The sequence below is a fragment of the Acomys minous genome (assembly GCF_964271855.1).
Source record: "Acomys minous genome assembly, chromosome: 16".
NCBI lineage: Eukaryota > Metazoa > Chordata > Mammalia > Rodentia > Muridae > Acomys > Acomys minous.
In genome coordinates this window covers 24,018,289-24,039,459 of record NC_140498.1, presented here as the reverse complement: position 1 = coordinate 24,039,459, position 21,171 = coordinate 24,018,289, and the positions used below count along the sequence as shown (strand labels likewise).

The following is a 21,171-nucleotide window of genomic DNA, read 5'->3' as shown; positions in this document are numbered from 1 at the left end:
GTGTGTGTGTGTGTGTGTGTGTGTGTGTGTGTGTGTGTGTGTATTGTTACTAAACTCTGGCTGGCTGTATAAAAACACTGACTCTTCTCTAAAATGGCAATTAAAATAGTTGGTTATAGTCCAAAATTGAGAGACCATGACTTTGTGACATCAGTTCACTCTAAGTGACATTTCACTTTGAAATAATTTATATGAACTTTCTTTTCTCTTACAATTTACTTACTTATTTGTTTGTTTGTTTATTTCAGCAGGGTGTTACTATGTAACTACCTCTGGCTGGCCTGGACCTTGCTTCACAGAACAGATAGGCATAGAACTCACGAAGATCTGTGTTCATGTCTCCTAGTTCTTAGATAAAGGCATGCAGTATCATACCTGGCTCTTTTTCTTCTTATTATTAGTAGGTTTTTTTTTTTTTTTGTGTGTGTGTGTGTGTGTGTGTGTGTGTGTGTGTGTGTTTGCCAGGCATGAAACCAGGGACTCAAGCCAGGAGTGGTGGCACAGGCCTTTAATCCCAGCACTCTGGAGGAAAAGGCAAGTGGATTGCTGTGAGTTCCAGGTCAGCCTGAGGTACAAAGTGAGTCTAGGATTGGAAAGACTACACAGGGGAAAGTCTGTCTTGAAACAAAGGAACAAACAAACAAACAAACAAACAAAAAATGGCAACAGAAAAGGAAAACCAGGGTCTCTCTGCCACCGACTTTTAACTCCAGGCTTCCAAGCTCACTTTCCCACTTTTTATTTGGAGACTGGGTCTTCCTAAGTTGCGCAGGTCACCTACATAGCCCTTGATCTCATGGTCCCCCAGGAAGCCTAGAAAGGTCACGACCCTCCAGCCTCAGTCTCCCGAGAAGCTGAGCTTACAAGCCTGCTCTTCCAGGTGAAAGATGAATCTGACAGCCCCAGAAATGAAAGTCAAGGATCAGGGTTTTCAAGAAGCACAGAGGTAGGACTAGGTGTGCAGGGTCAGGCCTGCAATCCCAGCATTCAAGGTGGGAGGATCTCTAGGAACAAGAGACCAGCTGAAGATAGAAGGAGTTCTAGGTCAGCCTGGGCTACAGTAAGACCCTCCCAATCACTATGTACATCAATAAAGCAGTCAACCAACCAGACACAGTGGTAGGACCTGGGCGGGAGCTACAGCAAGGCAAAGAGATCTCTGGTCTTAAGATGGCCAGTCTACTGCCTTCTCAGCTTCAGAGTAGGTGAAACTAGCCCAAGCCAACCCAGGCTACATTTCATCTAAAAGTTAACGGAACGTTAGAAGCTGAGCTTAGTAGTTACTGGCTATTAAAGATCTAAGATACCGGGAAATAGCTGTGGCTCTGACCTTCAGCATTCTGTCCCTCCACCATCAGAGAGTTCTTCTCAGTCAAGGTCAAACAGCCTTAGGGATCTTCTAGCCCGTGATCCAGCTTAGACATCATCAGCTGCTTAGAGAGCCTCAGTGTGCAGCCTCTTAAAAGCCTTCTGGGTTTCCAGCGGTTGCCTTGTTTTCTTCATGTACTCATTTCCACTGATGTCTCCTACACGGGAAGGTCACTGGCCCTGCAGCTGCGAGGACGGAGGATCAACCTTAGAGCTGGCCTTTGCATCTCTGACTGGGATCACTGCCAGTGCCTTGGTGTATGTTTGACCTTGACTTTCAGGACCTCATTGTCTTTATGATCCTCTTGCCTCCTTGGTCTGCTTCTGGCTGTGTGTGGGCACCTCTTCTCTGCTGCCCTAGACACAGAAGGCCATCCTCAGGAGGCCCCAGGCCTTGCCTCAATACAGATATCTCCCACAATACCTAATTCAGGCTCCAGCCTTTCAAATACCATTTCAAAGCCAGTTCCTACGAATGTGAATCTTTAGTCTAGACCTTCCTCCTTCATGTGGTGCCCAAAATATCTCACACTCAACACAACAAAAACCCCGGACATCTCCTCCACAACCTGTGGTGGGAGCAGCTCTTTTCTCCCCTGCTGGTGGCCCCTCCTGTCCTTCACAGCTGAGGCCTGGGTTTCCTGTCCACTTTAGAGCCTCAGCCCATGGGAAGGCCAGTTTGCTCTGCCCCCTGAGCCACAGACACGAGTGTCTTGGTTTCATTGATCACACTGCCTCCTGTTGTCCCTTCTACACTGCATTCCTGGGACAGATGCTAAGGTGTCCTTGCTTGTCAGCCCAGTAGTCCTAGAGGACACCAGGTGCTGGCACCGCTCACCACAGCCATGATGCTATGTGTCCTCAGGAAAAGGAGAGTTCTTACAAAGTGGCTCCTGAGCCCTGTCCTTGCCCTGCCCCCTTGCTCTGCATTGCTGTCCCTCACTGTCCCAGCTGCCCTACCCTCTCCCTGCCTATCCGAGACAGGGTTTCTCTGTATAGCCTTGTCTGTCCTGGACTTACTCTGTAGACCAGGCTGGCCTCGAACTTGTAGACATCTGCCTGCCTCTGCCTCCTGAGTGCTGGGATTAAAGGCATGCACCATCATGCCCAGTCTAGATAGCATTTTTTTTCTTTTTTCTTTTTCTTTTTTTCATTTTAAAGATGTATTTATTTATTATGTATACAATGTTCTGTCTGCATGTACGCCTGCATGCCAGAAGGGGCACCAGACTTCATTATAGAGAGCTGTGAGCCAGCATGTGGTTGCTGGTAACTGAACTCATGGCTTTTGGTAGAGCAACCAGTGCTTTTAACCCTTGAGCCATCTCTCTAGCACCTGCCTAACACTTCATAAGCTTTGCTCAAATTTCACCTTTTCTGTGAAAATATTAGGAAGTCCATATAACCCTGACATCCCAGGTTAAAATTGCACCCACTTCCCCTCCAGTCATGTGCCAAAGTTTCCTTAGCTTGTTGTGTGTTATTTTTTTTTTTTTGTCTTTTCCTCACTGTGTTCATTTGTTCATCCAGAATAGTTAGTAGAACTTCCTGTCTAAAGACTTACCTCCTGCGTAACAGGGGGTGAACTCTTTAACCCTATTTAGCTATTTGGTGAATTCACTTTTCTTTTCTTTTTTTAAAATTTATTTTTTATTTTATTTTATTTATTTATTTTTTCATTTTTTGAGGCAGGGTTTCTCTATGTAGTCTTGGCTGTCCTGGACTTGCTTTGCAGACCAGGCTGGCCTTGAACTCACAGAGATCCACCTGCCTCTGCCTCCCAAGTGCTGGGATTAAAGTCATGCACTACCATGCCCGGATTTAAATTTATTTTTTTATCTCATGTACACTGATGTTTTGACTGCCTGTTTGCCTGTGTAAGGATGTCAGATTCAGGAGTCATACATATTATGAGCCACCATAGTGGGGCCTGGGAATTGAACCTGAATCCTCTAGAAGAGCAGCTAGTGCTCTTAACTGCTGAGCCATCTCTCCAGCCCTAACTTTCCTTTTTTAAATAAATCACTTAAAATTTATTTATTTATTGTTATGTATATAGTGTTCTGCCTGCAAGTACACCTGCAGGCCAGATGAGAGTATCAGACCACATTATAGATGGTTGTGAGCCATCATGTGGTTGCTGGGAATTGAACTCAGGAACTTTGGAAGAGCAGTCAGTGCTTTTGACCTCTGAGCTATCTCTCCAGCTCTGGTGAATTAAAATTTAAGACTTTAAAAAAAATCATATTAATTTTCTTCATTGATACAAGCTCCATAAGACCAGGAATCTTGGATTAATTGCCATATACGAAAGTCACAGAATCATGTGTAATATGCTGTAGCTGTGTAATAAATGTGAAATGAGGAAAATTTTAGCATTATAGTAGTGTTTGCTATAGTAAACATGAATATCTTGTAATTCTATTTATCTACCTTTCTGATTTCAAAATTATTATTTTGAATTACGTGTCTATGCGTGTGGCCGTGTGGATATGTGCATGTGAATGCAGAAGCCTCCTCAACTGTCTGATTCTCTGCAGCTGGTGTTAAGGGAGGTTGCCAGTCATCTGAGGTTGGTGCTGGGAGCCACACTCAGGTCCTCTGCAAGAACAGTAGACCCTTGTTACCACTGAGCCATCTCTCTAGTTCCAATATTGACATTTTAATGTGAACAGTAAGTGCAGGGCAATGGCTGGCTTACACTGTAGTCATGGCTGGCAGAGGGCTATGGGACACGAAGAGACCATTTTGGAGGGGACTGCCAGAGTCTGGTCATGGATACAGGCCTGACACAAAGTAGTAGGGATGAGGTCCAATGGAGCAAACACAGTGAGAATCAAGTGGTGCAGGGGACCAATGGGGTCTTGCTCTGGAGAAAATAAAGTGAATTCAAGCAGTTGGACTGTTTCAGAGAGCGCAGCAGCAAGAAACATCAGCGACTCAGTGGGGCGTGGGGTTTGGCGACGTGGTATTCCCATTTTCCACAAATGAGGCTCTTTAGTAAGGAGCTGCGAATTCATGGTTCATACCTGAGTGCTGTCATCATGCAGTCCTCCCCTGCAAGTGGTGAGTAACCCTCAAAGGATGCCAAAGCTGACCCTAAAATGTAGTGACTCAGGAAGACTGCACAGCTCAAGTTAACAAAGAATTCCATCATCCCCTGAGAGGGGGTTAAGAGGCAATTAGTGGAGACTGAGTTAGTGGCACTTCAGGTACTGGAATTCAGAGGCAGTTTTACCTGGAGAGTCTTACAAAGATAGATTGAAGAGAGAACAGGGTAGACACAGATGAAGACAAACCAAGCCAGAGAATGAGAAGGAGCCAGAAGATTAGAACAGATTGCAAGAGTTGGTTTGAGGCTGAGAGAGAAGCCAGTTTGAATCTTTGATCTTGACGAGGAGTTTGAGCCGGAACAGCTGAGCTGAACCAGCAGCCAGCCAAAGCTCAGAAAGAACAAGGAAAGTGTGAGGTTATTCAGAGTAAGTCTCAGAGGCTGAAAACATTCTAGTCCTAGATAAGATTGTATGGAGGCTAGAAGCTTCCAGGACTAGGCCTGGGTTAGCAGACAGAAGCAGGAAGCCTCCAAGGTGACAATTACCTCAGGAGAATAAAAAGTTACTTTTACAGGTAAGGAGCTATGAGCTAGGGTTGTGAGTGGGACATGACATGGTCTGATTGCACATTTACCATCTGTCTCATTGTCTGTGAAGTCATCTGTTAGTTGTTCATTTACCTGTGTAAGTTGCTTGCACAATTCTGGATTCTTCACGTCCCTTCTGTGCTGAAGCATACTCTCCAATTCCCAGATTATTAGCAATCAATGCAATGGAAATAAAAATCTTTTCAAAAATCCTTCTTATTGACCTTGGGATTTGGCCTGGTCTTAGGCTGTAGTAAAACTAGAATGGAAACATTTTGAATTCCAAATGAATACGGCATGTTTTAATTCTGTGTGGGCCACTTTGACGTTTGTTCTCCTATCTGTTGACAGTGCCAAGTGCAGGCGGCCCTTAACCCTGAGGTGGCTCATCAGACAAAGGCACTTGCTGCCATCCTGAGTTGACCCAGCACCTGTGTTATAGGAGGAGAGACCCTACTCCTCATAGTTGTCCTCAGACCACACGTGTGCCCTGCACACTCATGCACTGCCTGGCACAAAAATACTTAAATGTAATTTTCAAAAATTAGAAAACTGCAACTTATTCCAACAGAAATAAGTGGTTATTCTGCACCAAATTGGAGTGACCAAGGCTCAGTAGCATGATGTAGGCTAGTTTGTCATGAATGAATAATCATGGCCCACTGGGGGAGAGGTATATGAATTTTTATAGTCCCAGAAAAATAAGAGGCCATAAATCAATGCATTTTCCAAGCATCCTGATGGAAACATTAGGCAGATGGTGACATCAGAACACAGAACTCTCTCCCTACTCCCCTCTCTCCTCTTTTTTTCTGAGATAGGGTTTCCCTGTGTAGCCCTGGCTGTCCTTGGCTCTCTTTGTAGATCAGGTTGGCCTCAAACTCACAGAGATCCACCTGCCTCTGCCTCCCTGAGTGCTGGGATTAAAGGCATGTGGCACCATGTCCGGCTTGGCACGCACCTTTAAATCCAGCACTTGGGAGGCAGGGGCAGCTGGATCATTTTGAGTTCGAGGCCAGCATGGTCTACAAGTGAGTCCAGGACAGTCAAGGGCTACACAGAGAAACCATGTCTCAACCTCCCTCCCCAAAAGAAAAAAATGCCACAGTACATTTCAGAAGTTTTTTTTTTCTTGTCATAAGGCTCTTAACTGAGATGTAGCGGCAGTTGGTGGTAAATGCCCACTGAGGTGATGGGAGACAACTGATGCTATTTATGGCCCTTGAAGTTTACATTTCCATCCCTCCAGTCTCTCTGCAGGATCTTCGCAGGTGTGCCTTCTACAGAGAATTAAAACATAAACTCTGAGGGCTGAGTTGGACCCACGTGTTCCTCTCAAACATGTAAAGGCAAAAATAAAAGGATTTCTAGCCAGCAGCAAGGTGCTTCCTCCATGGTAGATCTCACCTCGCTATCCAGTTGGATTCTAGAATGTGGAGAAGGCTACCTTTGGGAACCTGAGAAGCCATTAGCCATCGCTGTCTGTTCCCTTCCTCTTAAGAGCCAGTAGGCCATAGGACATCTGTGAGATGGCTGAGCAACAGTGAGCTTGTGTCAAGAAGTGAGACAGGGAATTCCTATGTTCACAACCCTTCCTCAATAGAACTCTACAGGGACAGAATGGATGGTGCCATGTTTCACAAATTATTATGTCAAAATATAAAAAAGTTGTCTCTCATGTGAGTTTTATATGTTCTACAGTTGTCTAATATCTATTAAAGTTGTCAGTATTTGGCCAGTTTGTATCATTAATTTTCTGGTCTCTTCTAAGTGGAGGCTGTTAGTGTGAATAGTGTGGGCCCCAGGCCTGAGTGTTGAGCCCATTACTCTCTTTAAGACTGGTAACAGGTTACATTTCCTCTCTGAGAGGAAGCAGGGAATCTTCTGAGCAGAGGTGGAGCTAATGAAGTGCCAGGCAGGCTTCTCATGGTTTTATTGTTTCGCAATTAAGAAGCCAAATCTGAAATCTAGAAATTGGAGTCTGAAGACACCAAACATCTTCCACATCTTCCATAAACGGCCTTTAAAGTGATTTTTCATGAGGATTTGGTGGCCATGAGTAAATAGCCGAGCTTCTCCTTCACAGCAGATACTCCCAAAAGCTGAGCAAACAGTGCTAATTTACCCAGGAGGATCTCTAGGCATGGAGGGGTTCTGTGAATGGATGCTTTGTATCTGTACCCAATGCTTTTCTAGGTCTCCCTAGAAATCCCTCAGGAAGATGTGATCTCAGTGACTGTGTGCCACAGCATGAGTGACGATTTACAAACTCACTCAGCTCATCTTGCTCCTGATGAACTTGGTTGAGTATTAGGGACCAACCACTGTAGCACTGAGCAGCAACAGCTCCGTGTCCACAAGGGGCAAGTGCGTGTTTGTCATTATAAGGCTGGTCTTGGCTTAGAGTTCTACCAAATGAACGTGCTCTAACCTCTGCCTTCAGTTTTCTCTGTTTGCTACTTTATTCCTGCTATGACCAGAAGTGGTATGGGTGGCTGTATATGAGGAAGACCTGTAAACGGACCTGTAGGACAGAGGTCTATGTGATTCTTACAGTCAGAATGAAGATGTACTCAGACATAGGACGCTGAATGTCACAGCTAACCCAAGTGTCTTGTCATTGTCCATCAGGTCAAGACCATGATTCAGGTTCAAGTCTTCATTTCGAGCCTCCTCCTGCTTCTTCCAGGTAAGTGAGTAGGTGAACTGGAGCTGCCGAGGAGGCAGAAGAGATGACAGTCCCTGAGCTCTTTTGATTATGGGCTGTGTAGTGAGCAGAGAAACAGTACCAATTGTAGCTCCAAAGAATTTGCTTGACCTGTATGGATATCAAAGCAGATAGTTAAAGAAACATGACCCACAGGAGTATGTGAGGCAAGGGGTAAAACACTTGCATGCATGTGAAGCACAAGCAAGGATGAGTACACATGTCTGTATGTGTTGGAGAAGTATGGGTAAGTATACATGCATGCATGTGATGGATGAGTGTGGGTGAGTACACATGCATGTATGTGCTGAGCAAGTAGGGATGAGTACACACACATGCATGTGATAGACAAGACAGGCTGAGTACACATGCATGCATGTGCTGAGCAAGTAGGGATGAGTACACACACATGCATGTGATAGACAAGACAGGCTGAGTACACATGCATGCATGTGGTGGACAAGTATATATACATGCATGCATGTGATGAATTTTTCTTTTTCTTTTCTTTTTCTATTTATTATTATTATTATTATTATTATTATTATTATTATTATTATTATTAGCTTTTTTTTGAGACAGGGTTTCTCTGTGTATCCCTGGCTGTCCTGGACTAGCTTTGTGGACCAGGCCAGCCTCTAACTCGCAGTGATCCTCCTGCCTCTCCCTCCCGAGTACTGGGATTAAAGATGTGTGTCACCATGCCCGGCTCGCATGTGATGATTTTAAGTGCATGCATATGATAGGCAAAGGTTAATATAAAGTTAGAAGCAGTTCTTTCCAATTATGATGGCTAGTAGAAGTAAGCCTTCATTACACCTTTTTTTTCCCCCAGCAAGGTTTCTCTGTGTAGCCTTGGCTGTCCTGGACTCACTTTGTAGACCAAGCTGGCCTTGAACGCACAATGATCTGCCTGTTTCTGCCTCCATGAATTCTGGGATTAAAGGCATGCACCCTCATGCTTGGATTTTCTTTCTTTCTTTCTTCAAATTTATTTATTTATTTATTTGTTTGTTTGTTTGTTTATTATGTATACAGTGTTCTATGTGGTCTCTAGAGGAGGACACCAGATCTCATTATAGATGGTTATGAGCCACCATGTGGTTGCTGGGAATTGAACTCAGGACCTATAAAAGAGCAGCCAGTGCTCTTAACCTTTGAGCCATCTCTCCAGGCCCCTAATAAGTACTCTTCTTCTTCTATTTTTTTTTTTTCGAGACAGGCTTTCTCTGCGTAGCCTTGACTATCCTGGATTTGTTTTGTAGACCAGGCTGGCCTCGAACTCATTGCCATCCGCCTGCCTTTGCCTCCCAAGTGCTGGGATTAAAGACATGTGTCACCACTGCCCAGCCACCTCAAAATTTTCATCCTCCTGCCTGTACCTCCCAGGAGCTGAGATTGCTGGTGAAAAAATGAAATATATTTTTATGACTTAAATAAAATAGCATGTATCTCATTTGTGATCCTAAGAAAGGTGTTCGGCAAAATCAGTAATGAGTGTCCCAGTAAAAAATATAACCATTTAATACAACAAGAAACATGCTTTCTCATCTCATATGCCAAATGCACAGGCTAGGCCAGAATATAGGTGGTTAGTCGGTGAACTTCACAGTTCACTGCTTTGTACTTGTGTTGCTTATTTGATTGTCTCCTGTGTTGGGGGCCCAACACAGGGGCTAGCATAACGTACTGTCTCCTTAAGCCTCAGAGTTCCTTTAAGGCCACCATGGAAGGTGTTGAATGATCTTGGGAAGCTTATTCTATCATTTCCATACAAATTTTATTTATTTAATTACTTCAGAATTTAAAATTGCATCATTAAGGTATTGACTGTATATTTTCTGACTGTGTTGTGTTTACAAGTGGGTCTTGCTTCACTTCTGGAATGTCTCCAACTTATAAGAAGGGATCACTGCTTAGTGGGTTTTTTGTTTGTTTTGTTTTAGGTTTTATAAAGGGGTAATCAAAAAAGTCCAGAATAGCCGAGCATGGCGGCACACAGTTGTAATCCCAATGCTCAGGGAGGCAGAGGCAGGCAAATTGCTATGAGTTCGAGGCCAGCCTGATCTACAAAGTGAGTCCAGGACAGCCAAGGCTGCACAGAGAAATCCTGTCTGGGAAAAAAAAAAAAAGGTCCAGATAAGCCTCGGCCTCTTTTGATGATCCGATGATGTTCTAAAAACCCTTTGTGAAACCTCCCTTTAAAGTTACTGAAGTTCTGCCTTGAAGCCAACAGTGTTAATGTTATACATGCTTTGGCTCTGCTCCCCACCCCCAATTTATTATTTGTTTACTTAATCGCCTTACAACCTGATCCAAGCCCCATCCCTCATCTTCTCTCAGACCCCACCCTCACGCCCAATTTCCCCATCTCCTCCTTCTCAGAGAAGGGGAGGCCCCCAAGGGGGTATCAACCCACCCTCTGGCATCTCAAGTTGCCGCAGGACTAAGTGTATCCACTGAGACCTGACAAGGCAGCCCAGCTAGGGGATAGGGATTCAAAGGCAGGCGACAGAGTCAGATACAGGTCCTACTCCCACTGCTAGGGGACCCACATGATGACCAGTCTTCACATCTACTACATATGTGTAGGAGGTCTAGGTCCAGCCCATGCATGCTCTGAGGTTGGTGTCTCGGTCTCTGTGAGCCCCCATGAGCCTACTCTCTAGGTCTTCTTGTAGTGTCTTTGACCCATCCTATCCAGCTCCCTCAATCCTTCCTCCTACTCTTCCACAAAACTCCCTGGGCTCTGTCTATTGTTTGGCTGTGGGTCTCTCCATCTGTTTCCATTAGCTGCTGGATGAAGCCTCTCAGAAGACAGCTATGCTAGGTTCCTGTCTGCAAGCATAGGAGAGTATCACTAATAGTGACTGGGCTTGGCTCTCTACCATGGAGTGGATCTCAAGTTGGGCCAGTCACTGGTTGGCCGTTTCCTCAATCTCTCCTCCATCTTTGTCCCTAAACTTCTTGTTGACAAGACAAATTTGGGGTTAAAGTTTTTTGGTTTGTTTGTTTGTTTTTTTTTTCTTTTTGAGACAGGGCTTCACTGTGTAGGCCTGGATGTCCTGTAGACCAGGCTGGCCTCGAACTCACAGAGATTCACCGGCCTCTGCCTCCCTGAGTACTGAGATTACAGGCATGTGCCACCATGCCCGGCTCTGTGACAAAGGTTTAATGGGTGGGTTGGTGTCCTCCTCCTTCTACTGAAGTCCCATCTGGCTATAGGAGGTGGCCATTTCAGGCTCCTTAGCCTCTGATGCTAGAAGTGTCAGCTACGGTCACCCCATAGACTCCTGGACCCTCCCCTGTCTTAGAGTTGTCCCCCACCAACTTCTGTTCTCTACCCTAGCTCCCCCCAACTCTTCCTACACCTGATCAATTGCTCCTTTCTTGCCCAGATCATTCCCTCCATCTACTTCAGGTGTCTATTTTATTTCTGTTTCTGAGTGAGATTCAAGCATCATCACTAGGGCCTCCGTGGTTATTTGGGTGTGTAGATTGTAACATGGTTATTCTGTATGTTATGGCTAATATCCACTTAGAAGTGAGTAGATATACTCTTTGATTAGGAGAGATGAGAAGAGTCAGTGCTTTAGTTGTCTATGGCACTGTGGGGAAGGAGAAGAGATGCTTTAGACAGGGTCTCCAGAGCTTAGGCCTGTCCTGAACTCATTAGCTACCCCAGCTTTTCTTGATTTCTGCTTCTACTTCCCAGGTTCTGGGAATACAAGGGAGTTCTGTGTATACAGGTGTTATTCATGTGTCCAGCTTCTAAAAGAAAACACTTTAAATGTATAAAAATGAAACATTTGATTTTCTCTCAGTGGCCCATGCTCATCACCCCGCACTCAGGAGTCAGATGTGGGAGGATTGTGATTTTTTGTTTTGTTTTGTTTTGTTTTTTTGAGACAGGGTTTCTCTGTGTAGCCCCGACTGTCCGGGCTTTGTGAACCAAGCTGGCTTCAAACTCACAGAGGCCTGCTTGTCTCTACCTCCTGAGTGCTGGGATTAAAGGCGTGTGTGCCACCATGCCTGGCGAACACTGTGTTTTTAAGCCAGATGAGGTATATAGCACTGTCCTCCCTTTCACAACACCCTAAGCTCAATTCCACTGGAGTCCTCCCACCCCATAATTTTTTTGAAAAGTAATAAAAACAAAACTTTAATATCATTTTGCATACTAATTCTCTGTCTCTTCTCCTCGCCCCTCTCTTTATCACAGGCGCCGTGGATTCTGATGCAGTAGTGAAGGGGGTGGCAGGCCACCCTGTCACGCTTCCATGTATTTACTCAACAGATCATGGAGTCACAAGCACATGTTGGGGGAAAGGGGAATGCCAATATGTTTATTGTGCAAGAACACTTATCTGGACCAATGGCTATCAAGTCACCTATCAGAGTAGCAGGCGATACCAGCTGAAGGGGAACATTTTGGAAGGAAACGTGTCCTTGACAATAGAGAACGCCGTGCAGAGTGACAGTGGTCCCTACTGTTGTGTGGTGGAGATGCCAGGAGCTTTCAGACATATGACCTATTCATTGGAAGTTGAGCCAGGTAAGCTTTCTTTGTTTCCTTTGTTTATTTCTTGCAAGTGAATGGAGTCCTGTGTTTGCTAATATGTTTTATTTTCCTATAAGAAGGAAACTGAAGGTCCTTATGAACATGTCTGTGATTAAACGTTTACTTTTGATTTTTCTTAAAAGAGATACTCCTGTTTAGCGCATGTCCTGAGAACACAAGCATGTGCCACCAAACCCGGCCTTAAGTATTCTCTTTTGAGTAGCAGAACAATTTTATTTGCTTGATGATGTCCTAATATCAACCTTAATTCAAGAGCAGCATCCTGGTCCTGACTTGGAACAGTCTTGTTTATTCATGAAACTGCATTCACCTTTGAAACACTGTGGGGAGCTTTATTTGAGCGGACTGTATTTGATCTTAAGAACTGCCTCTTGTGGGGTGTAGTGGCACACACCTATAATCCCAGCCTTTGGGAGGCATAGGCAGGTGGATCGCTGTGAGTTTGAGGCCAGCCTGGTCTACAAGGCAAGTCCAGAACAGCCAGGGCTACACAGAGAAACCTTGTCTGGAAAAACCAAGACAAACAAACAAACAAACAAACATCTGTCTCTTTTCTATGAGTATATCTTAGGACATTATATCTTAGGACCATTCTCAATGCTATAAAACTGCAACAGCTCTAACCTGCACAGTGGGCCATGCAGATTGCTGCTGTTCACATGAGCTAGCTTCAACAGTGGTCAGTTGGCCTCTGCCAAGCAACATTTCCTCATTCCCAAAGTTTTGCTTTTTAGTTAGCTCAGTTAAGATAGAGGCAGGCGACAAATGTCTACTGACATAAACAAGAGTGAGTGCTTGGCTGACTGTTTCCTTTCATCAGGACGTTGCTTTAGTTCCAGTCCTGCGTCTGCACACTGAGACCGTCAGTAGCTGTTTGGATGCTCACAGCCTCTCTGATGCTGTTGGTTTGGGAATTGCAGGTTGAACATGCTTAGTCCAAAATCAGAATCGTTTTGAGTACAGACTTGACAATATACCTGGAAAATTTAATGCCACAAAACTATCACATACAGAATTCTCCATCATTTATTATCTTACATTTTACCTATATATGTGAAGTACAAGCATACGAACGCTACATCAATCCATGTTGGTACTTGTAAAAGATAAGATATTATCTTTATGCAAATATCCACAGCCTGGAGATTGTGGATGAAATCAGTGACTACTGACAGTAGTCCCGTACCCCACCTTCTCAGTCTCACAGAGATGCTTAGAGGGAGATGAGGATCTGACTGACACCTATTAGTCATAAAGGGTTTCTTTATGGGCTCTGTTCACATCCATGTTGTCAGTGCAGCTGCCTCCTTTTGGTGAGCTTGTCTCTACTGCTCTGACCTGACACATCCTAGTTTGTCAGTGACAATGAACAGAGAGGAGCCTCGGCCTGGGACAGCCTCTCACTGGTGCTACAGCAGAAGCTCGTGTCTCTTCTTGCTCCACTGACCTTTGTTGCATCTTGATTTTTCAAATCTAGAAATTCCTGTAAGTCCTCCAATGAACGCCACAACTACAAGCACCATAAATACAACAAGAGCTAACACTACAGGAAGACCCATGGCTACAGCAAGAGCTACAGCTACAGAAAGACCCACGACTACTTCAACAAGACTCATACATGTACCAACATCAACCAGAGTCTCTACCTCTACTCCTCCAACACCAGCAAACATGCAGACTAAACCAGGTAAAAACCCATGTGAATCAGGACCCAGAGACCTTATTTTTTTTTTTGTTTTTAAAAACACAGAGTTTCTCTGTGTGACAGCTCTGGCTGTTTTGGACTCCCTTTGAAGACCAGGCTGGCCTGGAACTCACAGTGATCCACTTGCCTCTGCCTCCTGAGTGCAGGGATTAAAGGCACGTGCCACAACACCGGGCTAGAGTCCTTCTTATAGGACTTATAGAGTCCATCTTATAGTAGGACACACAGACAGTGCGTCAAGACAGAAGTGTAATACAGGTGAAGGGTTCTGAACTGGGTCCGAAACAGCAGCTTCACATGGTCTGTGATTTTTTTCTAGTCTTTTATTTTAAATGTATACAACGATTTTGCCTGCATGTACTACTGCACACCAGGAAAGGGGATCAGATTTCACATCAAATTTGAAGGCTTTAGGAAAGGATTTAGCAAATTCATGCTTTGGTGTGAGGCCATGAAGTTCATATTTCAACTTGCCTATGAGGAAGAGCTTAGGTTTAATATTAATGGGCAGTAAGTTAACTTAAGGATGGGGAAAAGTTTGCCATCCTGTAGGCAAGTTTAGCTTCTACATATAGGAGTGAATAGACAGCTGATAAAAAAGTTATCAAAGCAGAAGAAGCCACACAACTTTTTTTTTTTTGATAGAGCCTCTCATTGGCCTGCAGGCACATTCAAGTGCAGGATCCTAATTTGTGGGCTATTGTGAGTTTGCAGAGGGCTCTAGGTTTTTAACTGTGTGACTTTAGAGCACAGAGTTCATGAGAAAATCCACTTGCTCCAGGCAGCTGCCCACACTGTAGAGCTGTGAGGACCTCTCAGGACTGACAGAGTGTCTTAGCACTTAGCTGTTGGTGCTTTGGAGGCTGGGCTCATGGGCTGACTTTGGGGACCATGGATGAGTTACTGACTCCATTGAAAACAGGTTAGAAGAGCAATGTTGGCTCATGTGGCCATATGACTTCCTGGGGGTGTAATCTTGTTTTCCTGTTGCTAGTTTCCTAAAGATTATAGCTGAGGGCTGAAGTGTCCAGCCCAGAGAGAAGACAAACACTCTGGTTACTATAAGACAAGGACACGGATCTTCACACCCACTTCCTGTGCACCTCCTAGGTGCCCCAAGTGCTATCCATGGAATAATACAGGATGTTAGTGTAAGAACTGTGAAGAAATGTGACCCAGGCTAGGGAAACAATTTAAGCTCATGATGCCTCTTACGAAGAACAACCAACTAACATTTGTGTAGTCCTGTTTTTAATTGAGAAGGACAGTCATATTCTCTTCCATGTTTGAGTGTTAGGGTAAAACAGGACGGCTGTGCAGAGCAGGAGGGTGGTGCTCAGGTGGAAAGATCAGATGGGAGTGAGGGAGGGGATCCCGAAAGACCACTGAGGTGCGTGATGAAGCTCTGGTTTAGGGATTCCTGTCTGACCACAAGCAACCTATTCTAAGACCCTCTGTGGTTCTGAGAAGGAAAGCATTTATACGATGCAGAAAGGCAAGATGCTCAGCTCTCCACATGAAGTCAGGTACTCATGGGAACAAGGCTGGGGCTCCAGGGAAAGAAAGGGAAACACAAGTTGAGGTAGAGAGTTCCTTGTGGGTGCCTTTGGCGAGAAATGGAAGAAGAGTCATTTAACACAGGAAAGCAAGCGCTCTCAGTAAAGGAATGGGCAGAGGAGAGGAGACCTTGTCTTCATCAGGCCCTCAGACAATAACCCAAATATAAGTACATTAGAAATAGAGAGGAGGAGAAAAGAGACTCCCACAAAACAATGCACCATCATCAGTGTGCTACTGCTCCCTTGACAGGAACTCAGAGATGAAATAGTGCATCTGGTCCACACTGTTCATTGAGCCCGTCTCCCTGGAAACAGTGTGAACAGTCTTGACATTGAGTAAGGCCTGTAGTGAAGAGGGTAGTGAGAAGCTTCCAGGCACTTTTCCTAGAAGGTGAAATGCCTCCTGTCTTGATTAAGTCTGATTTTTTTAGTTAAGGTCCTAACCTCCCCATGTAAACAGTGATTCTATGCTTCAGAGGAATTCAGGGGTCTGGAATGGAAAGTGTGAAACAATTCTGGATAATGGTAAAGTTGTCCAGAATATTGGAACACAGATCTCACGTGCCCAGGATAGTGAAACAATGACGGAGAGTGGCCATCTTGGATACATTTCTAAGAGGAGTCAGCAGACACTGATGTGGGAAAGAGGGAGCCATTCCTGCTTAGGAAGGTTGGGGAGGCTCTCTGGGATGGAGATAGTAAGTTCAGGGTTAAGTTTTGCTTCTGTTTCCTTGGTGGAAGCCAAACTCCTTCACAGCTGAGTCAGCTCTTGCTTTATTCTCTACATTTTATCCACATCAGTCAGCAGCTGAGGTGACAGAAACCCCATCCTATACCCCCAACAGTTAAGTACGTTCAGCTTCCTGAGCCTCTTGAAAGGTCCAGACCTTGAAAAGCTGGCGCTGAAGAGCCTATACCTTCTGCCTCAGGACAGATCTGATGTTGTAAGTGGTGCCAGGGACAGAGGCATGGCTCCATGCTGCGTTGGTCCCCACAGCAATCCCTTCTCCACAGGGACCTCTGTTCATGCCAAAGTAGGCTGAGGGGAGTTCTTTGGAAAAAAAAATGTCAGGGAGATCATTGTGATGAAGAGTTGAGGGTTTCTTAATAGATATGTAACACGGATCCTAAACACAGGGGTCATTAGGAAGAGAGAGCTTTAGGAAAGGAATAGCACACACTGGGGCATGCATATGGACTTGTCCATGAAAGGCACGTTGAGTTTTTTTTACATTGAGCATATTTGCGATGTTGGTGGCTCTTAAGTTGAATCTCTGGAGCTTGCCCAGAAGTGCTCCCCCATGGCTATGTGTTTTGAAACCATGCTGTAATACATGCTCCATGATGTAGTATACAGCGGTGTTATAGTTAAATAATTTTCTCTCATGATTGATGTCGTGATATAGACTTCTGAGAGATACTGATTAGCTACCCGAGCTTTTCTTGATTTTGCTTCTACTTCCCAGGTTCTGGGAATACAAGGGAGTTCTGTGTATACAGGTGTCATTCATGTGTCCAGCTTCTGAAAGAAAACACTTTAAATGTATAAAAATGAAACATTTGATTTTCTCTCAGTGGCCCATGCTCATCACCCCGCACTCAGGAGTCAGATGTGGGAGGATTGTGTATTTGTTTTGTTTTGTTTTGTTTTTTTGAGACAGGGTTTCTCTGTGTAGCCCTGGCTGTCCTTGCTTTGTGAACCAAGCTGGCCTCAAACTCACAGAGGCCTGCTTGTCTCTACCTCCTGAGTGCTGGGATCAAAGGCATGTGTGCCACCATGCCTGGTGAAGACTGTGTTTTTAAGCCAGATGAGGTATATAGCACTTTCCTCCCTTTCACAACACCCTAAGCTCAATTCCACTGGAGTCCTCCCACCGCATAATTTTTTTGAAAAGTAATAAAGACAAAACTTTAATGTCATTTTGCATACTAATTCTCTGTCTCTTCTCCCTGCCCCTCTCTTTATCACAGGTGCCGTGGATTCTGATGCAGTAGTGAAGGGGGTGGCAGGCTACCCTGTCACGCTTCCATGTAATTACTCAACAGATCATGGAGTCACAAGCACATGTTGGGGGAAAGGGGAATGCCAATATGTTTATTGTGCAAGAACACTTATCTGGACCAATGGCTATCAAGTCACCTATCAGAGTAGCAGGCGATACCAGCTGAAGGGGAACATTTTGGAAGGAAACGTGTCCTTGACAATAGAGAACGCCGTGCAGAGTGACAGTGGTCCCTACTGTTGTGTGGTGGAGATGCCAGGAGCTTTCAGACATATGACCTATTCATTGGAAGTTGAGCCAGGTAAGCTTTCTTTGTTTCCTTTGTTTATTTCTTGCAAGTGAATGGAGTCCTGTGTTTGCTAATATGTTTTATTTTCCTATAAGAAGGAAACTGAAGGTCCTTATGAACATGTCTGTGATTAAACGTTTACTTTTGATTTTTCTTAAAAGAGATACTCCTGTTTAGCGCATGTCCTGAGAACACAAGCATGTGCCACCAAACCCGGCCTTAAGTATTCTCTTTTGAGTAGTAGAACAATTTTATTTGCTTGATGATGTCCTAATATCAACCTTAATTCAAGAGCAGCATCCTGGTCCAGACTTGGGACAGTCTTGTTTATTCATGAAACTGCATTCACCTTTGAAACACTGTGGGGAGCTTTATTTGAGCGGACTGTATTTGATCTTAAGAACTGCCTCTTGTGGGGTGTAGTGGCACACACCTATAATCCCAGCCTTTGGGAGGCATAGGCAGGTGGATCGCTGTGAGTTTGAGGCCAGCCTGGTCTACAAGGCAAGTCCAGAACAGCCAGGGCTACACAGAGAAACCTTGTCTGGAAAAACCAAGACAAACAAACAAACAAACATCTGTCTCTTTTCTATGAGTATATCTTAGGACATTATGTCTTAGGACCATTCTCAATGCTATAAAACTGCAACAGCTCTAACCTGCACAGTGGGCCATGCAGATTGCTGCTGTTCACATGAGCTAGCTTCAACAGTGGTCAGTTGGCCTCTGCCAAGCAACATTTCCTCATTCCCAAAGTTTTGCTTTTTAGTTAGCTCATTTAAGACAGAGGCAGGCGACATATGTCTACTGACATAAACAAGAGTGAGTGCTTGGCTGACTGTTTCCTTTCATCAGGACGTTGCTTTAATTCCAGTCCTGCGTCTGCACACTGAGACCGTCAGTAGCTGTTTGGATGCTCACAGCCTCTCCGATGCTGTTGGTTTGGGAATTGTAGGTTGAACATGCTTAGTCCAAAATCAGAATCGTTTTGAGTACAGACTTGACAATATACCTGGAAAATTTAATGCCACAAAACTATCACATACAGAATTCTCCATCATTTATTATCTTACATTTTACCTATATATGTGAAGTACGAGCATATGAACGCTACATCAATCCGTGTTGGTACTTGTAAAAGATAAGATATTATCTTTATGCAAATGTCCACAGCCTGGAGACTGTGGATGAAATCAGTCACTACTGACAGTAGTCCCATGCCCCACCTTCTCAGTCTCACAGAGATGCTTAGAGGGAGATGAGGATCTGACTGACACCTGTTAGTCATAAAGGGTTTCCATAGGACCAGGGGCTCTGTTCGCATCATGTTGTCAGTGCGGCTGCCTCCTGTTGGTGAGCTTGTCTCTACTGCTCTGACCTGACACATCCTAGTTTGTCAGTGACAATGAACAGAGAGGAGCCTCGGCCTGGGACAGCCTCTCACTGGCGCTACAGCAGAAGCTCGTGTCTCTTCTTGCTCCACTGACCTTTGTTGCATCTTGATTTTTCAAATCTAGAAATTCCCGAAAGTCCTACAATGAATGCCAGAACTACAAGCACCATAAATACAACAAGACCTAACACTAAAGGAAGACGCATGGCTACAGCAAGAGGTACAGTTAAAAGAAGACCCATGACTACTTCAACAAGACCCGCACATGTACCAATATCAACCAGAGTCTCTACCTTTACTCCTCCAACACCAGTACACATGCAGACTAAACGAGGTAAAAACCCATGTGAATCAGGACCCAGGGACCTTATTTTTTTTTTTTTTTTTTATGACACAGAGTTTCTCTGTGCGACAGCTCTGGCTGTTTTGGACTCCCTTTGAAGACCAGGCTGGCCTGGAACTCACAGTGATCCACTTGCCTCTGCCTCCTGAGTGCAGGGATTAAAGACATGTGCCACAACACCGGACTAGAGTCCTTCTTATAGGACTTATAGAGTCTGTCTCATAGTAGGACACACAGACAGTGCGTCAAGACAGAAGTGTAATACAGGTGAAGGGTTCTGAACTGGGTCCGAAACAGCAGCTTCACATGGTCTATGATTTTTTTTCTAGTCTTTTATTTTAAATGTATACAACGATTTTGCCTGCATGTACTACTGCACACCAGGAAAGGGGATCAGATTTCACATCAAATTTGAAGGCTTTAGGAAAGGATTTAGCAAGTTCATGCTTTGGTGTGAGGCCATGCAGTCCATATTTCTACTTGCCTATGAGGAAGAGCTTAGGTTTAATATTAATGGGCAGTAAGTTAACTTAAGGATGGGGAATAGTTTGCCATCCTGTAGGCAAGTTTAGCTTCTACATCTAGGAGTGAATAGACAGCTGATAAAAAAGTTATCAAAGCAGAAGAAGCCACACAACTTTTTTTTTGATAGAGCCTCTCATTGGCCTGCAGGCCCATTCAAGCAGCAGGATCCTAATTTGTGGGCTATTGTGAGTTTGCAGAGGGCTCTAGGTTTTTAACTGTGTGACTTTAGAGCACAAAGTTCATGAGAAAATCCACTTGCTCCAGGCAGCTGCCCACACTGTAGAGCTGTGAGGACCTCTCAGGACTGACAGAGTGTCTTAGCACTTAGCTGTTGGTGCTTTGGAGGCTGGGCTCATGGGCTGACTTTGGGGACCATGGATGAGTTACTGACTCCATTGAAAACAGGTTAGAAGAGCAATGTTGGCTCATGTGGCCATATGACTTCCTGGGGGTGTAATCTTGTTTTCCTGTTGCTAGTTTCCTAAAGATTATAGCTGAGGGCTGAAGTGTCCAGCCCAGAGAGAAGACAAACACTCTGGTTACTATAAGACAAGGACACGGATCTTCACACCCACTTCCTGTGTACCTCCTAGCTGCCCCAAGTGCTACCCATGGAATAATACAGGATGTTAGTGTAAGAACTGTGAAGAAAAGTGACCCAGGCTAGGGAAACAATTTAAGCTCATGATGCCTCTTACGAAGAACAACCAACTAACATTTGTGTAGTCCTGTTTTTAATTGAGAAGGACAGTCATATTCTCATCCATGTTTCCATGTTAGGGTAAAACAGGACAGCAGTGCAGAGCAGGAGGGTGGTGCTCAGGTGGAAAGATCAGATGGGAGTGAGGTAGGGGATCCCAAAAGACCACTGAAGTGTGTGATGAAGCTCTGGTTTAGGGATTCCTGTCTGACCACAAGCAACCTATTCTAAGACCCTCTGTGGTTCTGAGAAGGAAAGCATTTATACGATGCAGAGAGGCAAGATGCTCAGCTCTTCACATGAAGTCAGGTACTCATGGGAACAAGGCTGGGGCTCCAGGGAGAGAAAGGGAAACAC

General features: G+C 44.6%; 1 protein-coding gene across 4 annotated transcripts in view; it reads left to right on the top strand.

Annotated features, from left to right (window-relative positions):
- The window catches only part of LOC311586444 (hepatitis A virus cellular receptor 1 homolog), a 40,509-nt gene that overhangs the window by 1,696 nt on the left and 17,642 nt on the right, over nt 1–21,171 (top strand). For 2 of the 4 annotated variants that reach the window (XM_084762441.1, XM_084762440.1), the window contains exons 2-6: nt 7,640–7,697; nt 11,938–12,270; nt 13,775–13,984; nt 17,533–17,865; nt 19,371–19,580. In XM_084762441.1, the coding sequence (XP_084618567.1) occupies nt 7,649–7,697; nt 11,938–12,270; nt 13,775–13,984; nt 17,533–17,865; nt 19,371–19,580 (1,135 nt within the window). In that variant the 5' untranslated portion in view covers nt 7,640–7,648. The remainder of the gene's footprint in view (nt 1–7,639; nt 7,698–11,937; nt 12,271–13,774; nt 13,985–17,532; nt 17,866–19,370; nt 19,581–21,171) is intronic. The other 2 variants (XM_084762442.1, XM_084762443.1) reach the window with 2 other exon arrangements.